This window comes from Lichenostomus cassidix, chromosome 2, assembly GCF_008360975.1.
Source record: "Lichenostomus cassidix isolate B80296 chromosome 2, HeHo_3.0, whole genome shotgun sequence".
NCBI classification, from domain to species: domain Eukaryota; kingdom Metazoa; phylum Chordata; class Aves; order Passeriformes; family Meliphagidae; genus Lichenostomus; species Lichenostomus cassidix.
In genome coordinates this window covers 152,494,014-152,516,743 of record NC_139482.1, presented here as the reverse complement: position 1 = coordinate 152,516,743, position 22,730 = coordinate 152,494,014, and the positions used below count along the sequence as shown (strand labels likewise).

Genomic DNA, 22,730 nt, shown 5'->3' with positions numbered 1-22,730 from the left:
CAGCCCGGGGTTCAGCAGCAGGGCACGCTCATCCCTGGGGAAAATCCCAAAAAATGGGATTGGGATTGGGATTAGAGCAGCAGCCGATCGCCCAGCCCGGGGTTCAGCAGCACCGCGCGCTCATCCCTGGGGAAAATCCCAAAAAATGGGATTGGGAAAATGGGATTGGGATTAGAGCAGCAGCCGATTGCCCAGCCCGGGGTTCAGCAGCACTGCGCGCTCATCCCTGGGGAAAACCCCAAAAAATGGGATTGGGATTGGGATTGGGATTAGAGCAGCAGCCGATTGCCCAGCCCGGGGTTCAGCAGCACTGCGCGCTCATCCCTGGGGAAAATCCCAAAAAATGGGATTTGGGATTGGGATTAGAGCAGCAGCCGATCGCCCAGGCCCGGGTTCAGCAGCACCGCGCGCTCATCCCTATGGGAAATAATGGGATTGGGATGAGGGAAATCCCAAAAACTGGATTGTGATTGGGAAATCCTGAAAAATGGGATTGGAATTGGGAAAATGGGATTTGGGACCAGGAAATCCCGAAAAATGGGATTGGGAATAGGAAAAATGGGATTGGGAATGGGAAAAATGGGATTGGGGTTGGAAAAAAAGGGGTTGGGATTGGGGAAAATCCTGCCCAGGAGAGCGCAATCATCCCTGGGATAAAACGGGATTGGGAACGGGAAAAATGGGATTTGGGAATGGGGAAATCCCAAAAAACGGGATCGGGAAATCCCAAAAAATGTGATCAGGATGGGGAAAAATGGGATTGGGATGGGAAAAATCCTCCCCAGGAGTATGATCATCCCTGAGAGAAAACAGGATTGGGAACGGGAAAAATGGGATTTGGGATGGGAAAATGGGATTGGGAACAGGAAATCACAAAAAGTGGGATCGGGATTGGGAAAAATGGGATTGGGAATGGGATCGGGATTGGGATAGAGGCAGGGATTTTTGGGAAGGGATAAAGAGGGAACTGGGAGGGAATGAGGAAGGAATTAGGAGTGAAAATGGAGGAATAAAGCAGGAATAAACAGGGAATATTGGGAAGGGATTGGGGGGAATAAGGAGGGAATTGGGAGGGAAAAATGGAGGGAATTGGGAAGGGATAAGGTGGGAATAAAGTGGGAATAAAGTGGGAATGTGGAGGGAATAAAGTGGGAATAAAGTGGGAATAAAGTGGGATCAGGACAGAGATGGATTTGTCTGGAATTGGGATCCTCCAAGCTCTGGGCATGGAATGAACTTCGGGAGAGAATCCAGGATTCCCCTGGGCAGAGGAAATGTGGGAATTCTGGGAAATTTGGGAATTCTGGGAAAAGTGGGAATACTCACATGGGGAGGAAATCTCGGAATTCTGGGGAATTTGGGAATTCTGGGGAATCTGGGAATTGTGGGGAAAGCGGGAATACACAGGGGAGGAAATCTGGGAATTCTGCCAGGGGAATTCTTGGAAAATTGGGAATTTTTCCAGGGGAATTCTGGGAAATTTGGGAATTCTCCCGGGGAGGGAATACTCACACGGAGGAGGAAATTTGGGAATTGTGGGAAATTTGGGAATTCTCCCAGGGGAATTCTCAGAATTTGGGAATCCCGCCAGGGAATACTCACCCCGGGGAGGAAATTTGGGAACTCTTGCTTGGGAATTGTGGGAAATTTGGGAACTCTTGCTTGGGAATTGTGGGAAAATTTGGGAATTCTGGGAATTTGGGAATTGTGGGGAATTTGGGAACTCTCGCTTGGGAATTCTGGGAAATTTGGGAATTTGGGAACTGTGGGACACTCACACGGCCACGGCCAGCAGGCACACGCTGGGGTTTGGGTTCCAGGCCACGCTGGTGACCACAGAGCCAAGGGGGATGCAGCGCAGACAGCGAGCCGAGCTCACCTCCCACAGCCGCAGCGTGCCGTCGTCAGAGCCTGAGGGATGGTGGGAATGGGATTGGGAATGGTGGGAATGAGGATGGGAATGGTGGGAATGGGATTGGGAATGGTGGGAATGGGAATCCCATCCCATTCCCGATTCCATTCTGTTTTCCCATTGTCATTATTCCCATTCCCATTCCCATTCCATTCCCATCTCCATTCTCATTATTCCCATTCCCTATTCCCTTTTCCCGTTCCCAATCCCATTCCCATTCCCATCATTCCCATCCATCCCATTCCCATCCCATCATTCCCATTCCCATCCCATCCCATCCCATTCCCAATCCCATTATCTTTTCCCATTCCCATCTGTATCTCCATTCTCATTCCCATTTCCTTTTCCCATTATTCCCATCCCATCCATATTCCCATTTCTTTTTTCCATTCCCATCTCCATCTCCATTCCCATTCTCATCCATTCCCTATTCCCAATCCCCACACATTCCCATTCCCATCTCCATCCCTATTCCATTCCCATTTTCATTATTCCCATTATTTCCATCCCATCCCATCCTATTCCCTTTTCCCATTCCCATTCCCATTCCCATTCCATTCCCATTATTCCCATTCCCAATCCACAGCAGATCCATGGAATTTATCCCACAGAATTCCCAATCCCATACCTGACACCAACCACTGCCCGCTGGGAGAGATGCTGATGGTTCTCACCAGGCTGGAATGACCTCGGTAAACCTGGGAAAAAACCAGAATGAGGAGGGAAATCCCAAATCTCAGCAGTTCCCAATCCCCAGGGATTTCCAGGAGTATTTCCCAGACCCTCAGAGCCGCCGGATCCATGGGAATTCCAGCTGGGATCAACTCCTTCTCCCAGTTTTTCCTGGGAATCCTCAGCCTGAATTCCCACCCTGCTTCCTGAGGCCACAAATCCTGATTTTCCAGCAATCCCAACCCTTCCTGAGGGGGGAAAAATTCCCAAAATTCCCAAAATAATTCCCAAAATTCCCTCACCAGTGCCTGCGTGGTCGGGAAAGGCTGCAAATCCCGCGGCTTGGGAAGTTTGGGAATGAGATCCTCGGGATCCACATTGACCTGCGGGAGAAAAATGAAACCAAATCCCAACTCAGATCTTCTCCAGAAGGAATTCCCAGCCCCACATTCCTGGTTTTTCCCATTTTTGTCCTGGATTTTCCCATTTTTCCTGGCTTTTCCCCATTTTTCCCCATTTTTCCTGGTTTTCCCCATTTTTTCCCATTTTTCCCATTTCTTCCCATTTCTCCCCATTTTTCCCTGTTTTTCCCTGTTTTTTCCCCATTTTTTCCCCATTTTTTCCCATTTTTCCCCCTTTTTCCCTTTTTTCTCCATTTTCCCCCATTCTCTTCCCTTTTTTTCCCATTCTTTTCCTGTTTTTTCCTATTTTTCCCCATTTTCCCCCATTGTTTCCCATTATTCCCCATTTTTCCCCATTAATTCCCAATATTTTCCCATTTTTCCCCATTTTTCCCCCATTTTTTCCCATTTTTCCCCATTTTCCCCATTTTTTGGGAGTTACCCTCATCTTCCTCTGCCGGGGGCACAGGTAGAGGTCGAGGCAGCATTTCCCGTTTTTCCCCATTTTTTCCCATTTTCCCCCATTTTTTGGGAGTTACCCTCATCTTCCTCTGCCGGGGGCACAGGTAGAGGTCGAGGCAGCGCTCGAACCTCTCGTGGATGAAGCGGGAATACGCAGGAACGGCGCGCAGGCTCGGGAATTTCCGCGGGACGAAGTTCAGCTTGCGCTCCGCCGGCTCCTGCTGCTCCCAGGCTGACTCCTGACGGAATCCCGGGAATATTGGGGGAATGGGAATGGGGATGGGGATGGTGGGAATAATGGGAATGGTGGGAATGGGAAAAGGGGATGAGAAAAGAGGTCAAACACCCCAAATTCCCTGGAAAAACAACTCCAAACTCATCCAGATCCCCCAAATTCCCGGGGAAAATCCTTCCAAACCCCTCCAGACCCAATGGAATTCCCCAAATTCTCCAGAAAAACAACTCCAAATCCCTCCAGATCCAAGAGGATCCCCCAAATTCTCCGCAAAAACAACTCCAAACCTACCCAGATCCCCCAAATTCCCTGGCAAAACAACTCCAAACCCCTCCAGACCCGATGGAATTCCCCAAATTCTCCAGAAAAACAACTCCAAACCCATCCAGACCCAGCAGAATTCCCCAAATTCTCCAGAAAAACACTTCCAAACCCACCCAGATCCCCCAAATTCCCTGGCAGAACAACTCCCAACTCCTCCAAACCCCTCCAGATCCCCCAAATTCCCTGGCAGAACAACTCCCAACCCCTCCAGACCCGAGCAGATGCCCCAAACCCCTCCGCTGGGCATTCCCACCCGGAATTCCCATCCTTCCCCTCCGGCATTCCCGGCGCACCTCCTCAGGGCTGAGCAGGAATTCCGGGGGCGGGTTGTAGGACTCGGCGTGGCCGGGCAGGGGCAGCTTGGGGGCAGGGATGTGCATCTTGTGGCGCCCCAGGATGGAGTTGGGATCCTCGCGGGCCCACAGGTCGTAGAACACGGGCGAGTCGGCCTTGGGCTTGCGGGGCTGGATCCAGCCCATCTTGATGGCGTGGACCAGCTTGGACACCTGGGGACAGGAAAAATGGGAAAAGTGATGGAAAGCCAAGGTTGGATCCAGCCCGTCTTGATGGCATGGACCAGCTTGGACACCTGGGAGACACGAAAAATGGGAAAAGTGGGAAAAGTGATGGAAAGCCAAGGTTGGATCTAACCCATCTTGATGACATGGACCAGCTTGGACACCTGGGGGACAGGAAAAATGGGAAAAGTGGGAAAAGTGGGAAAAACCCGTCTTGATGGCATGGACCAGCTTGGAGACCTGGGAGACAGGAAAAATGGGAAATGTGGGAAAAGTGGGAAAAGTGGGAAAAATGGGAAAAGTGGGAAAAGTGATGGAAAGCCAAGGTTGGATCCAGCCCATTTTGATGGCATGGACCAGCTTGGACACCTGGGAGAAAAGTGGGAAAAATGGGAAAAACCCATCTTGACGGCGTGGACCAGCTTGGAGACCTGGGAGATAGTGGGAAAAGTGGGAAAACTGGGAAAAGCAGGATTTGGGGGCTTGGAGGATTTTTTCATCCTCTCTGTTCCACTGGAATCTCACTGGGATCTTTCCATCTCCTCAGCTTTTTCATCCTCCTTATCCTGATCAGGATTTTTCCAATCTCCTCATCTCACTGGGATTTTTCCATCCTTTTCAGCTTTTCCCTCCTCTTTATCCCGATCAGGATCTTCCCAATCTCCTCATCCCATTGGGATTTTTTCATCCTCCTCAGCTTTTCCACCTTCCTCATCCCACCAGGATCATTCCAACCTCCCCTTCCCACTGGGATTTTCCCACCCTCCTCATCCCACTGGGAGCTTTCCCACCTCCTCAAACCCACTGGGATTTTTCCAATCTCCTCAAAAACCCATTGGGATCTTTCCCATCTCCTCATCCCACCAGGATATTTCCCATTCTCCTCATCCCACTGGGATCTTTCCCATCTCCTCAAACCCACTGGGATTTTTCCAACCTCCTAAACCCACTGAGATTTTCCCATTATCCTCATCCCATTGGGAACTTTCCAACCTCATCCCATCAGGATTTTTCCCATTCTCTTCATCCCATTGGGATTTTTCCCATTCTCTTCATCCCATTGGGATCTTTCCAATCTCATCCCACCGGAATTTTCCCATTCTCTTCATCCCATTGGGATTTTTCCCATTCTCCTCATCCCATTGGGATCTTTCCCAGTCTCCTAAAGCCACTGGGATTCTCCTAAAGCCACTGGGATTTTCCCATTCTCTTCATCCCATTGGGATCTTTCCCATTCTCATCCCATTGGGATTTTCCCACCTCCTCAATCCCACTGGGATCTCCCCACCCTCCCATCCCCTCGGAATTCCCACCTTCTCCTTCTCCACCAGGGAAGGGATGAAGCTCCGCTTGTCCGCCGGCCTGTTGGTCACCGGATGGATCCGAACCTCGTGGCTGAAGAAATCCACGGCCGGCTGGGAAAACAGGGAATGCCGAGCTGGGACACAGAATTCCCGGCGGGAACCCCACGGGATCCCCCGAATTCCCTGGAAAAACTCCTCCTCACCTCGTAGGGATCGAAGTTGACGTCGCCGAATTGTCCTTTCTGGAGCCTCTGGACCAACTCCAGCTGCTCGTCCGACAGAGTGATGTCAGCGCCGGTCAGGCGGTCCTGGACAGTTCTCCTGCGGGAATGACCAATGGGATTTGTGGGAATTCCGGGATGGACAGGAATTCTGGGATGGACAGGGAGATGGACAGGACAGTCAGGCGGTCCTGGACCGTTCTCCTGCGGGAATGACCAATGGGATTTGTGGGAATTCTGGGATGGATGGGGACTGTGGGATGGACAGGAATTCTGGGATGGACGGGACAGTCAGGTGGTCCTGGACCGTTCTCCTGTGGGAACAACCAATGGGAATTCTGGGATTTGTGGGATGGACAGGAATTTGGGATGGATGGACAGGGAGATGGACAGGAATTCCCAGGATGGACAGGACAGTCAGGTGGTCCTGGACTGTTCTCCTGTGGGAACGACCGATGGGAATTCTGGGATTTGTGGGATGGACAGGAATTTGGGATGGATGGGAATTCCAGGATGGACCCAAGGGAATTCCGGGATGAATGGGAATTCTGGGATGGATGGACAGGGAGATGGACAGGAATTCTGGGATGGACGGACAGTCGGGAGGTCCTGGACCGTTCTCCTGCAGGAATGACAGGAATTCTGGGATTTGTGGGATGGACAGGAATTTTGGGATTGACAGGGAGATGGATGGGAGTTCCAGGATGGACAGGAATTCTGGGATGGGTGGGAATTCCCAGGGAGGCTCCAAAACCCCAAATCCTGGGAATCTGAAGAATTCCAAGCCCCAGCATGGCCACAAAAATGCCATGAAATCCCAAAATGCTTTGGGAGGATGGTTGAGATTTCCTGGCTCCTCCTCATTCCGTGGGAACTCCTCCCGTTATCCCACAGTTTTCCATGGGTTTTCCATGGGAACACCTTTTGTTATCCCAGGGTTTTCCATGGGTTTTCCATGGGGTCACCTCCCATTATCCTGGGATTTTCCATGGCTTTTCCATGGATTATCCATGGGGTCACCTTCTGTTATCCCAGGGTTTTTCCAGGGTTTTCCACCTCCCATTATCCCAGAGTTTTCCATGGATTTTCCATGGGAGCACCTCCTGATATCCCAGGGTTTTCCATGGATTATCTTGGGATTTTCCATGGGTTTTCCATGGATGTCCCATGGGGTCACCTCCCATTATCCCAGGATTTTCCATGGGTTTTCCACCTCCCATTATCCCAGGTTTTCCAAGCCCTTCCCAGCCTCTCTCCCGGCATTCCTCACCAGTATTCCGGGTTTTCCATCTTCTCCAGGAACTCGTCCAGCTCATCCTTGCTCCGGATGGGTTTGTAGATCTTCTTCCCATCCAGGTCGTATCCGACGTGTGGGAATTCCTGGTACCATTCCATGGGGATGTTCCCCACCGTGTTCCGGATGTCCTGCAACGGGAAAACGCCGGGAATGGCGTCAGGGAATTCCTGGGAATCCCAGGGAAACCTCGGAGATGCTTCTGGGGGAGCTGGGAATGCCGGGGAGGGGGTTGGGATGGATGAGGGATGGGAATTCTGTCCTTGGGAATGGGGATTTTCCTGGAATTCTGTCCTTGGGATGAGGGATGGGAATTTTGTGCTTAGGATGAGGATTTTCCTGGAATTCTGCCCTTGGGAATGGGGATTGGGATGAAAATTCTCTTGGAATTCTATCCTTGGGATGAGGGATGGGAATTCTATCCTTGGAGTGAGGGATGGGAATTTTTCTGCTTGGGATGAGGATTCTCTTGGAGTTCTGTCTTTGGGATGAGGATTTTCCTGGAATTCTGTCCTTGGGATGAAAATTTTCTTGGAATTCTGTCCTTGGGGTGAGGACTTGGGATGAGGATTTTCCTGGAATTCTGCCCTTGGGATGGGAGTTGGGATGAGGATCCTTTTGGGATCTCATCCCTCGGGAATGGGGAATGAATCCAGAAACAGAGTTGGGAATGGAGAATGGAGCTGGGAATGGATCCAGGAGCTGGGAATGGATCCAGGAATGGGATCGGCGCTGGCACAGCCTCTGTCCCTCCCTCCCTCCCTCATTCCCAGCTGGAAGTTTTTCTTGGAATGGCTCTGGGCATTCCTGGCAGGAAAGGATCCTTCCCTGAAAATATCCAGGAAAGGAGCAGGGAAAAGGGGATGGGAGAGGCACAGAATTCCCATCCCAAATCCCAGAGTTCCCAGTTCTTTGGGATGGCAGAGGTGCAGAATTCCCATCCCGAATTCCCATCCCAAATCCCAGAGTTCCCATTCCCATCCCAAATCCCAGAGTTCCCAGTTCTTTGGGATGGGAGAGGCACAGAATTCCCATCCCAAATCCCAAAATTCCCATTCCCATCCCGAATCCCAGCATTTCTGATGTCAGGAATCCTGGAATTCCAGCGAAATGACACCTCATGTGTCCCCCGAGGCAACTGAATTCCCGATTTTCCAGCAGTTTTGGGAATTCTCTGCACCTCCAGCCGCACTTCCCGGGGAGCAGGGACTGGGAGGATCCCAAGGTGGGAAGGAACAGAATTCCAAGGGATCACAAAAGTGGGAAGAGGCAGAAAGGAAGGATCATTCCTGGCTGGAAGGATCATCCATTCCCAGAAGGAAAGGGAAAGGAAAATTTATTCAGGGAAGTTTCAGGGAAGTTGGGAAGGAAAGGAAAGGAAAGGAAAGGAAAGGAAAGGAAAGGAAAGGAAAGGAAAGGAAAGGAAAGGAAAGGATCATTCCTGGCTGAAAAGGAAAGGGGAAAGGGGAAAGGGGAATCAAGAAAGGGGGAAAGGGAAGAAGAAAAATAATTCTTGGCTGGAAAGGCCAGGAAAGATCATTCATTCCCAGCTGGAAAGCAAAGCCAAGGAAAATCCAGGAAGGATCATTCACTCCTGGCTGGAAAAACCAGGAAAGATAATTCAGTCCTGGCTGGAAAGGAGAGCCGAGGAGAGGCCAGGAAGGATCATTCATCCCCAGCAGGAAAGGCAAGGAAAGGCCAGGAAGGATCATTGACTCCCAGCTGGAAAGCTCAGGAAGGATCATTCCCAGTTGGAAAGGAAAGATCATTCACTCCTGGCTGGAAAGGAAAGGAAAGGAAAAACCAGGAAGGATCATTCATCCCCAGCTGGAAAGGTCAGGAAAAGAAAGCCAGGATCATTGACTCCCAGCTGGAAAGGCAAGGAAAGGTCAGGAAGGACCACTCTGGCTGCAGAGGAAGGATCATTCCCTCCTGGCTGGAAAAACCAGGAAAGATCATTCCCTCCTGGCTGGAAAGGTAAGCCAAGGAAAAACCAGGAAGGATCATTGACTCCCGGCTGGAAAGGAAAGGCAAAGCAAGGAAAGCTCATTGAGTCACGGCTGGGAAGGTCAGGAAGGATCATTCCCAGTTGGAAAGGAAAGATCATTCCCTCCTGGCTGGAAAGGAAAAGCAAGAAAGGATCATTCCTGCTTGCAAAGGAAGGATAATTCATTCCTGGCTGGAAAGGCAAGGAAAGGACAGGAAGGATCATTCCCCCCCAGCTGCAAAGGTAAGCCAAGGAAAAACCAGGAAGGATCATTTATTCCTGGCTGGAAAGGAAAAGCAAGAAAGGATCATTCCTGGTTGCAAAGGAAGGATAATTCATTCCCGGCTGGAAAGGAGAGCCGAGGAAAGGCAAGGTCAGGAAGGATCATTCCCCCCCGGCTGCAAAGGTAAGCCAAGGAAAAACCAGGAAGGATCATTTATTCCCGGCTGGAAAGCACAGCCAGGAAGGATCATTTATTCCCGGCTGGAAGGAAGGGCAGGCAGGCCAGGAAAGCTCGTTGACTGGCGGCTGGGAAGGCTCGGCGCGGCCAGGGCCAGCGGCAGGAACTCGGCGCGGCGCTAAACGAAAGCAGATGCGCCGGGAGCTGCCGAGGCCGGCAGGGGATGACAGCAGCTTGGATTTCGGAAGCTGCCGAGACAGGGATTAAGTGCGGGGAAGGGAAAAGGGAAGGTGCAGAGCGCCGGCCGGGAGTCACAACTGCTGCTGGCAGGGAGGCGCCGCTGGGGGAGCGAGAGCGGCATTCCCGAAAAAACGGCGATTCCCGGCTCGCTCCCGTTCCCGGCTCGATCCCATTCCCGGCTCGATCCCATTCCCGGCTCGCTCCCGTTCCCGGCTCGATCCCATTCCCGGCTCGATCCCATTCCCGGCTCGATCCCGTTCCCGGCTCGCTCCCATTCCCGGCTCGATCCCATTCCCGGCTCGCTCCGGCTGGAAGGGCTGCGGGGTGGGCTGGAGGGATTTCCTGGGATGGGGTGCAGAGGGATTTCCTGGGATGGGGTGCAGAGGGATTTCCCGGGGTTTGGGGTGCAGAGGGTTTTCCCGGGATGGGGTGCAGAGGGTTTCCCGGGATGGGGTGCAGAGGGTTTCCCGGGATGGGGTGCAGAGGGTTTCCCGGGATGGGGTGCAGAGGGTTTCCCGGGGTTTGGGGTGCAGAGGGTTTCCCGGGGTTTGGGGTGCAGAGGGTTTCCCAGGGTTTGGGGTGCAGAGGGATTTCCCGGGATGGGGTTTGGGGTGCAGAGGGATTTCCCGGGGTTTGGGGTGCAGAGGGTTTCCCGGGGTTTGGGGTGCAGAGGGTTTCCCGGGGTTTGGGGGAGAGGAGGGAATGGTGGGGATTTGGGGGAGCTGGAGGGTCGGGGTGAGTTGGGAGCTCTGGGGGTTTGTGGGGTGAGGGGGAATTCCCGGGATCCAAAGGTGGGAAAAGGAAGAATTCCCTGGGATCCGAAACTGGGAAAAGGCAGAATTCCCTGGGATCACGGAAGTGGGAAAAGGCAGAATTCACTGGGATCCGAAACTGGGAAAAGGCAGAATTCCTTGGGATCCAAGGGTGGGAAAAGGCAGAATTCCAGGGGATCACAAACTGGGAAAAGGCAGAATTCCCTGGGATCACTAAACTGGGAAAAGGAAGAATTCCCTGAGATCACAAACTGGGAAAAGGCAGAATTCCCTGAGATCACTAAAGTGGGAAAAGGCAGAATTCCCTGAGATCCAAAACTGGGAAAAGGAAGAATTCCCTGGGATGCAAAACTGGGAAAAGGAAGAATTCCCTGGGATGCAAAACTGGGAAGAGGAAGAATTCCTCAAAGTGGGATCACAAAACTGGGAAAAGGCAGAATTCCAGGGATGCAAAGGTGGGAAAAGGCAGAATTCAGGGGAGGAGCAGTGCTGGAGCCAGGCTGGGAATGAACTGGGAATGGACTGGGAATGGACTGGGAATGAATGAACTGGGAATGGACTGGGAATGGACTGGGAATGAATGAACTGGGAATGGACTGGGAATGGACTGGGAATGGACTGGGAATGAACTGGGAATGGACTGGGAATGCTCTGGGGCTGGCAAAGGGAAATCCCGGCAGATCCCAGAGCTCCTTTCTTTTCCAGGGTTTTTCCGGGAGAGCTGCACAGGGATTTGGGGTCGAGGCTGAATGGCTTCCCAGGGAATTTGGGAAATTGGGAATTTGGGAATTCCCGGGGAATCCAGGCTGTCCTGTGGGAAAGGGACAGGGAATGACACCTGACACCTGTGGAATGACACCTGACCCCTCGGGAATTGCCGGGATCCAATTCCATCCTCGGGCAGGGAATTCCAGCAAATCCCGGCGGGATCGTCAAGGGTTAATCCCATGGGGGATGGGATTTTGGGATTTCAGGATGGGATTTTGGGATTTCGGGATGGGATTTTGGGATTTCGGGATGGAGATTTCAGGATGGGATTTTGGGATTTTGGGGATTTCAGGATGGGATTTCGGGATGGAGATTTTGGAATAGGATTTCGGGATGGGGATTTCGGGATTTCGGGATGGAATTTCGGGATGGGAGCAGCTGGAAAAGGAACAAAGCAGAACAGCAGGAATGTCGCAGGGAGAGAATTCCCTGAACTCCGGAAACTCCTGGGGGAATCCCGAGAGATCCCAAAACAACTCAGGGATAAAAACACCTTCGGGGGGGCAGGAAAAGCAGGATAAAACCTCAGGGGGGCAGGAAAATCCGGATAAAACCTCCGGGAAGGACAGGAAAATCAGGATAAAACCTCAGGAGGGGAAGGAAAATCGGGATAAAAACTCGGGAGGGGAAGGAAAATCGGGATAAAACTTCGGGAAGGGAAGGAAAATCGGGATAAAACCTCGGGATAAAAACACCTCCGGGAGGGGCAGGAAAACCGGGATAAAACCTTCGGGAGGAGAAGGAAAATCGGGATAAAACCTCTGGGAGGGCAGGAAAATCAGGATAAAAACACCTCCGGGAGGGGAAGGAAAACCGGGATAAAACCTCGGGAGGGGAAGGAAAACCGGGATAAAACCTCGGGAGGGGAAGGAAAACCGGGATAAAACTCCGGGAGGGGCAGGAAAATCAGGATGAAACCTCCGGGAGGGGCAGGAAAATCGGAATAAAACCCTCGGGAGAGGCAGGAAAATCGGGATAAAACCTCGGGAGGGGAAGGAAAATGGGGAAAGGAGCTGCCGGGAACGATCCCGGGCGGGAAGGGTTAAGGCGCTGAGCTCAGGTGGGCCGAGCCGAGCCGAGCCTGGGGCTCCCCTTTCCAAAGCTCCTGTTTTTTCCAGAGAGCGAAAGACGAGGAGGAGGAGGAGGAGGAGGAGGAGCGAAGGCGAAGCCATAAATCGCGGCGGCTCGGCCGCAGCTCCCGCAGGAAGCGCACGTGTGCCGCCGGGAGAGGAGCGGGAGAGAGCCCCGGGAAAATCCCGGGAGAATAGCGGGAATTAACCCGGGAGAGCCGCGCTGAGAGCCGGGAGAGAGCCCCGGGAATGCGGGAAAAATCCCGGGAGAATAGCGGGAATTAACCCGGGAGAGCCGCGCTGAGAGCCGGGAGAGAGCCCCGGGAATGCGGGAAAAATCCCGGGAGGATAGCGGGAATTAACCCGGGAGAGACGCGCTGAGAGCCGGGAAAAAACCCCGGGAGGAAAGCGGGGATAAACCCGGGAGAGAACCGCACTAAAAACCGGGAGTAGAGCCGAGAAACCGGGAGAAAACCCGGGAAAAAACCTGGAATAAAAAGCAGAAAAGCAGGCTGAAACCCGGGAGAGAACTCCGCTAAAACTCCGGAGAAAACCCGGGAGAAAACCTGGAATAAACCCCAGGAAAGCAGGCTGAAACCCGGGAGGAAAGCGGGAATAAACCCCGGAGAGAACCGGGAGAAAACCCGGCAGAAAACCCGGGAGAAAAGCGGGAAATAAACCCCAGAAAACCAGGCTGAACCCGGGAGAGAACAGCGCTAAAACCCGGGAGAAAACTGGGAATAACTCCCAGCAAACCAGGCTGAACCCGGGAATAAACCCCAAACCCGGGCTGACACTGCTCTAAACCCCCAAAACCCGGGATAAACCGGGATAAAACCAGGATAAAGCCCGGATAACCCGGGATAACCCGGGGATAAAGCGGGGCTAGAACTCCCAGCAGAGCCATGAGCGCCCGGAGCTGATCGGCGATCCCCCCGGCGTCACTCCCGCTTTTCCCGGCAGCATTCCCGGAGTTTTTCCATCCCTCCCTCCATCCCTCCGGCATGTCGTTCGCCATGCTGCGCTCGCCCGCCGGGCGCTTCCTCTACCCCGCGCTCAGCTCGCTGTCCGAGGACGAGGAGAACGGCAGCGAGAGCTCGGGCTCGGAGGAGAAACCCTTCCCGGGGGACGATCCCGACTCGTTCGGGGCCAAGGCCGGCAAGAGCCGCGGGAAGAGCCGCGGCAGGATGGCGAGGGAGCCGCGGCAGCGGCACACGGCGAACGCGCGGGAGAGGGACAGGACCAACTCGGTGAACACGGCGTTCACGGCGCTGCGCACGCTCATCCCCACCGAGCCCGCCGACAGGAAGCTCTCCAAGATCGAGACCCTCCGCCTCGCCTCCAGCTACATCTCGCACCTGGGCAACGTGCTGCTGCTGGGCGACAGCTCGGCCGAGAGCCAGCCGTGCCACGGCGGGGCCAGCGCCGCGTTCCTGGCGGGCTTGGGGACGTCGCCGGCGGGACTGGGGACATCGCCGGCGGGCAGGAGGGAGGAGAGCGCGCAGCCCAAGCAGATCTGCACCTTCTGCCTCAGCAACCAGAGGAAGATGGTGAGCGGGGAGTAGGGGTGGGGAGAGGAAAGGTGGGAATTGTGACCCAAAAGTCGGGAATGGGGAGCTGAAAGTCGGGAATGGGGAGAGGAAAGGTGGGAATAAGGAGCTGGAAGGTGGGAATGGCGAGCTGAGAGGTGGGAATGGGGAGCTGGAAGGTGGGAATGGGGAGAGGAAAGTTGGGAATTGTGACCCAGAAGTCGGGAATGCTGCCGGGATAAAAGAGAATTGCAGCTCGGGAATTTGGAATTGGGAGCCGAAAGTCGGGAATGGGGAGCAGAAATCGGGAATGGCGCCGGGATAAAGGAGAATTGCAGCTCTGGAGTTGGGAATGGGGAGCTGGAAGGTGGGAATGGGGAGCGGAAAGTCAGGAATTGTGACCCGACAGTGGGGAATGCCGGCTGGATGGAAGGGATTTGGGGTCCGGGAGTTGGGAATGATGAGCTGGCAGTCGGGAATTGTGCCCCGAAAATCGGGAATGCTGCCGGGGTGGAGTGGAATTGCAGCTCGGGAGTCGGGAATGATGAGCTGGCAGTCAGGAATGCCACCGGGATGAAAAGGAATCGCAGCTCGGGAGTGGAGAATTGTGACCCGAAAGTCGGGAATGGAGAGCCGAAAGTCGGGAATGCTGCCGGGATGGAGGGGATTTGGGGTCAGGAATAGGGAATGGGGACCCGAAAGCTGGGAATGCTGCCGGGATGGAGGGGATTGGGATCCGGGAGTTGGGAATTGGGAGCCGAAAATCGGGAATGCTGCCGGGATAGAGGGAATTAGGGCCGGAGAGCTGGGAATGGTGAGCTGGCAATCAGGAATGCTGCGGGGATGGAGGGAATTTGGGGTCAGGAATCGGGAATGGGGAGCCGAAAGTCGGGAATTGGGAGCTGCAAGTGGGGAATGCCAATGGGATGGAGGGAATTTGGGGTCGGGAATCGGGAATGGGGACCTGAAAGTTGGGAATTGTGCCCTGAAAGTCGGGAATGCCAATGGGATGGAGGGAATTTGGGGTCAGGAATCGGGAATGGGGAGCCAAAAGTTGGGAATTGTGACCCGAAAGTCGGGAATGCTGCCGGGATGGAGGGAATTTGGGGTCAGAAATCGGGAATTGTGACCTGAAAATCGGGAATGCCGCTGGGATAGAGGGAATTTGGGTCCAGGAGTCGGGAATGGGGAGCTGGCAGTCGGGAATTGTGACCCTAAAGTCGGGAATCATCCAGGGATGGAGGGAATTGGGGTCCGGGAATCAGGAATTGTGACCCGAAATTCGGGAATGCTGCCGGGAATGATGAGCTGGCAGTCAGGAATGCTGCAGGGAAAGGAGAGGGATTGCAGCTCGGGAGTTGGGAATGGTGACCTGGCAGTTGGGAATAATGCGGGGATGGAAGGAATTGTGACCTGAAAGTCGGGAATGTTAACCCAAAAATCGGGAATGCCGCCGGGATGGAAGGGATTTGGGTTCAGAAAGCGGGAATTGTGACCCAAAAGTCGGGAATGCTGCCGGGATGGAGGGAATTTGGGGTCAGGAATCGGGAATGGGGAGCTGAAAACCGGGAATACCACCGGGATGGAAGGGATTTGGGGTCAAAGAGTTGGGAATTGTGACCTGAAAGTTGGGAATATTAACCCAAAGGCCGGGAATGCTGCCAGGATGGAGGGAATTGCAGCTCGGGGAGTTGGAAATGGTGAGCTGGCAGTCGGGAATGCTGCGGGAATAGAAGGAATTGTGACCCAAGAGTCGGGAATGTTAACCCAGAAGTTGGGAATGTTAACCCAAAAGTCGGGAATGTTAACCCAAAAGTCGGGAATGCCGCTGGGATGGAAGGAATTGGGCTCAGGAAATTTGGGAATTCTCGCTGGGAATGCTGAGCTCGCTTGTGGAACTCCCAGTTTTCCCGAAAAACGGCGATTCCCGGGTTTACCCCAGGATTTATCCCAGGATTTATCCTAGTTTATCCCAAGGTTCATCCCAGTTTTATCCCAGGATTTATCCCAGTTTATCCCAGGGTTTATCCCAAGGTTTATCCCAGGGTTTTCCTGCTCCGAGGGAGAGTGGGATGCAGGGAATTCTGTCCTGGAATTCGGGAATTCCGTGGGAATGGAGAGAATTGCATCCCGGAATTTGGGATCCCCAGGTTATCCCAGTTTGCCCACTGGGAGCACTGGGAATGCCGAGGAGCTGCAGGGATGTGAAATCCACGGAAAATCCATGGAAAATCCACGGAAAATCCATGGAAAATGTGCTTCCCAAAGCGTTCAGCGGCTGCTCCAGAGCCGAGGGAATGGGATTGGGAAAACTGGAAAAGGGATTTGGGATTGGGAAAAGCAGGAATTGGGATTTGGGATTGGGAAAAGTGGGAAGAGACTGGAGAGGGAATTGGGAAAACTGGGAAAAGACTACAGAGGGATTTGGGATTGGGAAAACCAGGAAGAAAGCAGAGAGGGGAGAGGGATTTAGGATTGGGAAAAGTGGGAAAAGACTGGAGAGGGAATTGGGAAAAGTGGGAAGAGACTGGAGAGGGATTTGGGATCAGGAAAAGTGGGATGAAGGATGGAAAACTCCTCGGGAAAGGTTTGAGGTTCAGGAAATTCCAGAGTTTTCAACCAAACCAATCCCAAAGTCTGGCAGCTGCAGGAATTTGGGAAAACCCCAAATCCCGGGAAGGGCTGGGAAAGAGATCTGAGCTCATCCCTGAAAATTGGGAATCCTGGAGGCTCCTGGCTGAAAATTCCTGAAAATCCTCCTGAAAATCCTCCTCCTGCACCAAAAATTCCATCCCGAATTTTCCATCAGTTCCCAATAATTCTCATTCACAGTTCCAGATAAATTCCTATAAAATTCCATCCCTGATTTTCCATCAGTTCCTATAAAATTCCATCCTGAATATTCCATCAATCCCAATAATTCCCATCACCAATTCCAGATTAATTCCTATAAAATTCCATCACTGATTTTCCATCAATTCCTATCAAATTCCACCACGAATTTTCCATCAATCCCAGTAATTCCCATCACCAATTCTGGATTAATTCCTATCAAATTCCATCACTGATTTTCCATCAGTTCCTATAAAATTCCATCCCTGATTTTCCATCAATTCCTATAAATCTCCATCCCTGATTTTCCATCAATCCCATTAAATCCCATCAAATCCCATCACCAAATCCTGATTAATTCCTATAAAATTCCATCATCAATTTGGGATCAATTCCTATCAATCCTCATGGCCAAACTGAAATAAATCCAAATAAATTCCCATCACCAATTCCGGATCAGTTCCTATAAATTTTCCATCAAATCCTGTAAATTCACATCTCTCATTTGATGTCAATCCCAATAATTCCCATCACTGATTCCAGATCAATTCCTACAAAATTCCATCACTGATTTTCCATCAATCCCAATAATTCCCATCACTGATTCTGGATCAATTCCTACAAAATTCCATCACCAATTCCAGATTGATTCCTATAAAATTCCATCCCTAATTTTCCATCAAATCCTATAAATTCCCATCCCTGATTTTCCATCAATCCCAATAATTTCCATCATCAATTCCAGATTAATTCAAATAATTCCCATCACGGATTTTCCATCAATCCCAGATTTGGATCAATCCCAACAATTCCCATAATGGATTTTCCATCAATCCCAACAATTCCCATCACGGATTTTCCATCAATCCCAGATTTGGATCAATCCCAATAATTCCCATAATGGATTTTCCATCAGTCCCAGTAATTCCCATCATGGATTTTCCATCAATCCCATCAATTCCCATAATGGATTTTCCATCAATCCCAACAATTCCCATCACCTGCAGCTCCTGGGATTTGATCCACAGGGATCAAAATCTGGGAAATAATCTGGGAATTGGGGCTGGGATTGGGATTGGGATCAGAATTGGGATCAGAATTGGGATTGGGATCAGGATCAGGGCTGGAATTAGGGCCAGAAATAGGGCTGGGATTGGGATTGGGATTGGGGCTGGAATTAAGATTGGGATTAGGACTGGGATCAGGCTGCAATTAGGGCTGGAACTGGGGTTGGGATCAGGATTGAGATCAAGATTGGGATTGGGATTGGGACTGGGATCAGGCTGGGATTGGGGCTGGAATTGGGATTGGAATTGGGGATGGAATTGGGATCAGGGCTGGAATTAGGGCTGGGATTGGGATCAGGAACAGGACTGATTAGGACTGATTGGGATGGAATTAGGATTGGAATTGGGGCTGGAATTGGAACTGGAATTAGGGCTGGGATTGGGATCAGGTTTGGGATCAGGTTTGGGATCAGGATCAGGATCAAGGTCAGAGCAGCTTCTCCCAAAGCATTCCAGAGCCTCATTCCCATGGGATTTGGGGTTTGGGATCTCCAAGGATTTGGGTTTTTGGGATCTCCAAGGATTTTGGGTTTTGGGATCTCCAAGGATTCCAACCCCAATCCACTCCTCGATCCCAACAAGGAATTGGATCCAACCGGAAATTTGGGATTTTCCAGGAGACTTTGATGGGATTTGAGTTCTTCCCAACCCCAACCATTCCAGGGGATTCCAGGAGATTTCCCAAAGTTTGGGAAAATCCTCCCAAAAATCCTAAAAATCCTCCTGAAAATCCTTTTCCTGCCCTAAAAATCCCAAAAATCCTCCCCAAAATCCTTTCACTGCACCAAAAATCCTGACAAATCCTCCCTGAAATCATTTTCCTGCCCTAAAAATCCCAAAAAATCCTCCCAAAAGTCATTTTCCTGCTGTAAAAATCCCAAAAACCCTGGGAATGCCCCAAAATCCAGAAAATCCTGGGAATTTTCCCACATGAACCCAAATCCTGAAAAAAGCCAATCCAGGGAATTCCCAGCTGGAATTTGAGGTTAAAAGGGAAAATTTGGGATGTGGAAAGCTTGGAGTTGTGGTCAGAAATTCCTGGAATTCCTCGGAATTCCCAAAATCCTCGGGAAGTTTGGGATTTCCTGGGATTTCCCAGATCCCAAAAATCCGGGATTTGGGGATTCCTGGATCCCCAAAGGGAATTCCCAGCTGGAATTCTGGGAGCTGGCAGAGGATTTCCTGGGATTGGGGAGCAGCTGAGAGGGAAATTCATCGGGAAAATTGGGAAAATCATCGGGAAAATCATCAGGAAATTCATTGGGAAAATCATCGGGAAAATTGGGAAAATCATTGGGAAAATTGGGGCTGGAAATTCCAAACAATATCCCAAAAGAAAAGGGAACTGGGGCTGGAAAATCCCCAAAAATATCCCAAGAAAAAAGGAATTTGGGCTGGAAAATCAAAAAAAATCCCAAGAAATGGGAATTGGGGCTGGAAAATTAAAAAAAAAAAACACCCTGGGAATTGTGGCTGGAAAATTCCCAAAAAAACAGGAATTGGGGCTGGAAAATCCCCAAAAACTGGGAATTGGGGCTGGAAAATTTAAAAAAAAAGGGAATTTGGGGCTGGAAAATGCAAAAAAAACAGGATTTGGGGCTGAAAAATCTCAAAAATCTGGGAATTTAGGGCTGGAAAATCCCCAAAAAATCCCAAGAAATGGGAATTGGGGCTGGAAAATCCCCAAAAAAATTTAAAAGAAAAGGGAATTGAGGTTGGAAAATCAAAAAAACCCAGGGAATTGGGGCTGGAAATTCCCCCAAAATCTGGGAATTGGGGCTGGAAAATCCCCAAAAAAAACCCCAAAAAAATGGGAATTTGGGGCTGGAAAATCCCAAAAATCTGGGAATTTGGGCTGGAAAATGCAGGAAAAACAGGAATTGGGGCTGGAAAATCCCATAAAACCGGGAATTTGGGGCTGGAAAATCCAAAAAAACCCCCAAAAAATCTAGGAATTGGGGCTGGAAAATCCCAAAAAAAAACCCCAAAATCCGGGAATTTGGGTTGGAAATTCCCATTTCCCCTGCCCTCCCTCGCTGCCGATTCCCGAGCGATTCCCGAGCGATTCCCGCAGGAATTCCCGCGGCAGGAATTTCTTTCCCGGCGCTCGTTTCCGCCCCAGACAGCCCTGAGCTCCCGCGGGAATCCACAGCTGGGAAAGGAGGGAAAGAGAGAGAGAATTCCTCATTTCCAGCCTTCCTGCCTCTCCTGCTTTGCCAGGGAACAAAGGAGAGCAGGGGGAGGGGAAATCCCAAAAAAAATTCAGTTTTGGGGTGGAAAATATCCCGGAAAATGGGGAGTTGGGGTGGAAAATATCCCAAAAAATGGGGATTTGGGGTGGAAAATAACCCAGAGAATGGGGAGTTGGGGGTAAAATATCCCAAAAAGTGGGGATTTGGGGATGGGAAATCCAAAAAAATGGGGACTGGGGGTGTAAAATCCCAAAAATCAGGGGTGGAAAATGCCAGAAAATGGGGAGTGGGGATGGGAAATCCAAAAAAAAAGGAGATTGGGGGCAGGAAATCCTGAAAATTAGGGATAGAAAGTCCTGGAAAATGGGGAATTTGGGTGGAAAATCCCAAACAGCAGGGATGGGAAGCAGAGGTGAGGCCTGGGTGGGGATACTGGAGATACTGGGAATACTGGGGATACTGGGAATACTGGGGATACTGGGGATACTGGGGGTGACAATGGTGGCACTGGGGACACTGGTGGGTTTGGTACTGGGGACACTGGGGATACTGGGGGAACTGGGAGTGACAATGGTGGCACTGGGGACATTGGCCCAGTGACACTGGTGGTGCCAGAGGTGTTACTGGTGGTACTGGGGACACTGGTGGCTTTAGCAGTGGGAGATACTGGGAATACTGGGAGCACTGGGGAGGACAATGGTGCTACTGGTGGTGTCACTGGTGGTGGCACTGGTTATACTGGTGGCACTGGTGGTTCTGGAGTGGCAGGGGTGACAGAGGTGACACTGACCCAGTGACACTGGTGGCACTGGGGGGTTAACTGGGGATACTGGTGGCACTGGGCATACTGGGAACACTGGGGGGTAACTGGGGATACTGGTGGCACTGGGGTTACTGGGATGGGGCAGGGAGGGATGTGGTTCAGCTCTTGGCCAAGGGAATCCCATGATAATCCCAATAATCCAAACATTCCCAACCCAAACAATCCCAATAATATTAATAACCTCAATGACCTCAATTAACCCCAATAATCCAAATAAACCAAATAACCTCAACAATCCCAACAATCTCAGCAATCCCAATAATCCCAATCATGCAAATAACCTCAATAATCCCAGCAATCCCAATAATGCCAACAACCTCAATAATCCAAACAATCCCAACAATCCCAATAATCCTAATAATGCAAATAATCCAAATAACCTCAATAATCCCAACAATCCCAATAATGCCAACAACCTCAATAATCCCAACAATCCCAATAATGCCAACAACCTCAATAATCCCAACAATCCCAATAATGCCAACAACCTCAATAATCCAAACAATCCCAACAATCCCAAAAATCCTAACATTCCAAATAATCCAAACAATCCCAACAATCCCAGCAATCCTAATAATCCAAATAACCTCTATAATCCCAACAATCCCAATAATCCTAATAATGCAAATAACCTCAATAATTCCAATAATCCCAAATAATGCAAATAATCTCAATAATCCCAACAACCCCAGAAATTCCAATAACCCAATAATGCAAATAACCTCAATAATCCTGATAATCCCAACAATCCCAATAATTCCCATCCTGCCTCTCTCTCCCTCCTGCAGAGCAAAGATCGCGACAGGAAGACAGGACAGCTCCGCAGCTAGGCTGGGAATTCCAGCCGGGAATTCCAGCTGGGAATTCCAGCAGGAACAGGAATAAAGCCACTCTGATGGATTGATGGATCCACGGACATTTTCCAGCCTGATCCCAACGGGAATTCCAGCTGGGAATTCCAGCAGGAACAGGGAACAGCCACACTGATGGGTTGATGGATCCAAGGACATTTTCCAGCCTGATCTCAATGGGATTTCCCACCAGAGCAGGGAACAGCCACACTGATGGATCCAGGGATTCATGGACTTTTATCCCGACAGGAATTCCAGCAGGAATGGGAACAGCCACACTGATGGATTGATGGATCCATGGACATATTCCAGCTGGGAATTCCAGCAGGAATGGGAACAGCCACACTGATGGATTGATGGATCCATGGACATATTCCAGCTGGGAATTCCAGCAGGAACAGGGAACAGCCACTCTCAAGGATCCACGGATTCATGGACTTTTATCCCAATGGGATTTCCCACCAGAACAGGGAACAGCCACACTGATGGATCCAGGGATTCATGGACTTTTATCCCGACAGGAATTCCAGCACAAACAGGGAAAAGCCACACTGATGGACTGATGGATCAAAGGACGTTTATCCCAATGGGAATTCCAGCTGAGAATTCCCACCAGGAATGGGGAAAGGATCCAGGGATCCACAGACTTTTATCCTGACAGGAATTCCAGCCAGGAATTCTCACTGCACCATGAGGGAAAAGCCACACAAGGATCTAGGGATTCATGGACATTTATCCCGATGGGAATTCCACCAGGAATGGGAACAGCCACTCTCACTGATCCATGGATCTACAGACATTTTCCAGCCTGATCCCAACGGGAATTCCAGCTGGGAATTCCCACCACAGCACGAG

The 22,730-nt window shown here is 51.1% G+C and overlaps 2 protein-coding genes across 2 annotated transcripts in view; one reads left to right on the top strand and one right to left on the bottom strand.

Moving 5' to 3' along the window:
* The window catches only part of LOC146442673 (ribosome biogenesis protein BOP1-like), a 54,250-nt gene that overhangs the window by 5,384 nt on the left and 26,136 nt on the right, over window positions 1-22,730 (bottom strand). Inside the window, exons 4-11 of the mRNA XM_085049888.1 lie at window positions 7,320-7,474; window positions 6,032-6,149; window positions 5,838-5,939; window positions 4,300-4,512; window positions 3,525-3,686; window positions 2,887-2,967; window positions 2,541-2,610; window positions 1,779-1,911 (exon numbers count right to left, since the gene is read on the bottom strand). Of these exons, the coding sequence (XP_084906014.1) occupies window positions 1,779-1,911; window positions 2,541-2,610; window positions 2,887-2,967; window positions 3,525-3,686; window positions 4,300-4,512; window positions 5,838-5,939; window positions 6,032-6,149; window positions 7,320-7,474 (1,034 nt within the window). The remainder of the gene's footprint in view (window positions 1-1,778; window positions 1,912-2,540; window positions 2,611-2,886; window positions 2,968-3,524; window positions 3,687-4,299; window positions 4,513-5,837; window positions 5,940-6,031; window positions 6,150-7,319; window positions 7,475-22,730) is intronic.
* On the top strand, window positions 13,232-22,133 carry LOC146442675 (basic helix-loop-helix transcription factor scleraxis-like). Its single transcript, XM_085053911.1, has 2 exons — window positions 13,232-14,131; window positions 21,813-22,133. The coding sequence occupies exons 1-2, from the start codon at window positions 13,586-13,588 to the stop codon at window positions 21,852-21,854; spliced, it is 588 nt and encodes a 195-aa protein (XP_084910037.1). The 5' UTR covers window positions 13,232-13,585; the 3' UTR covers window positions 21,855-22,133.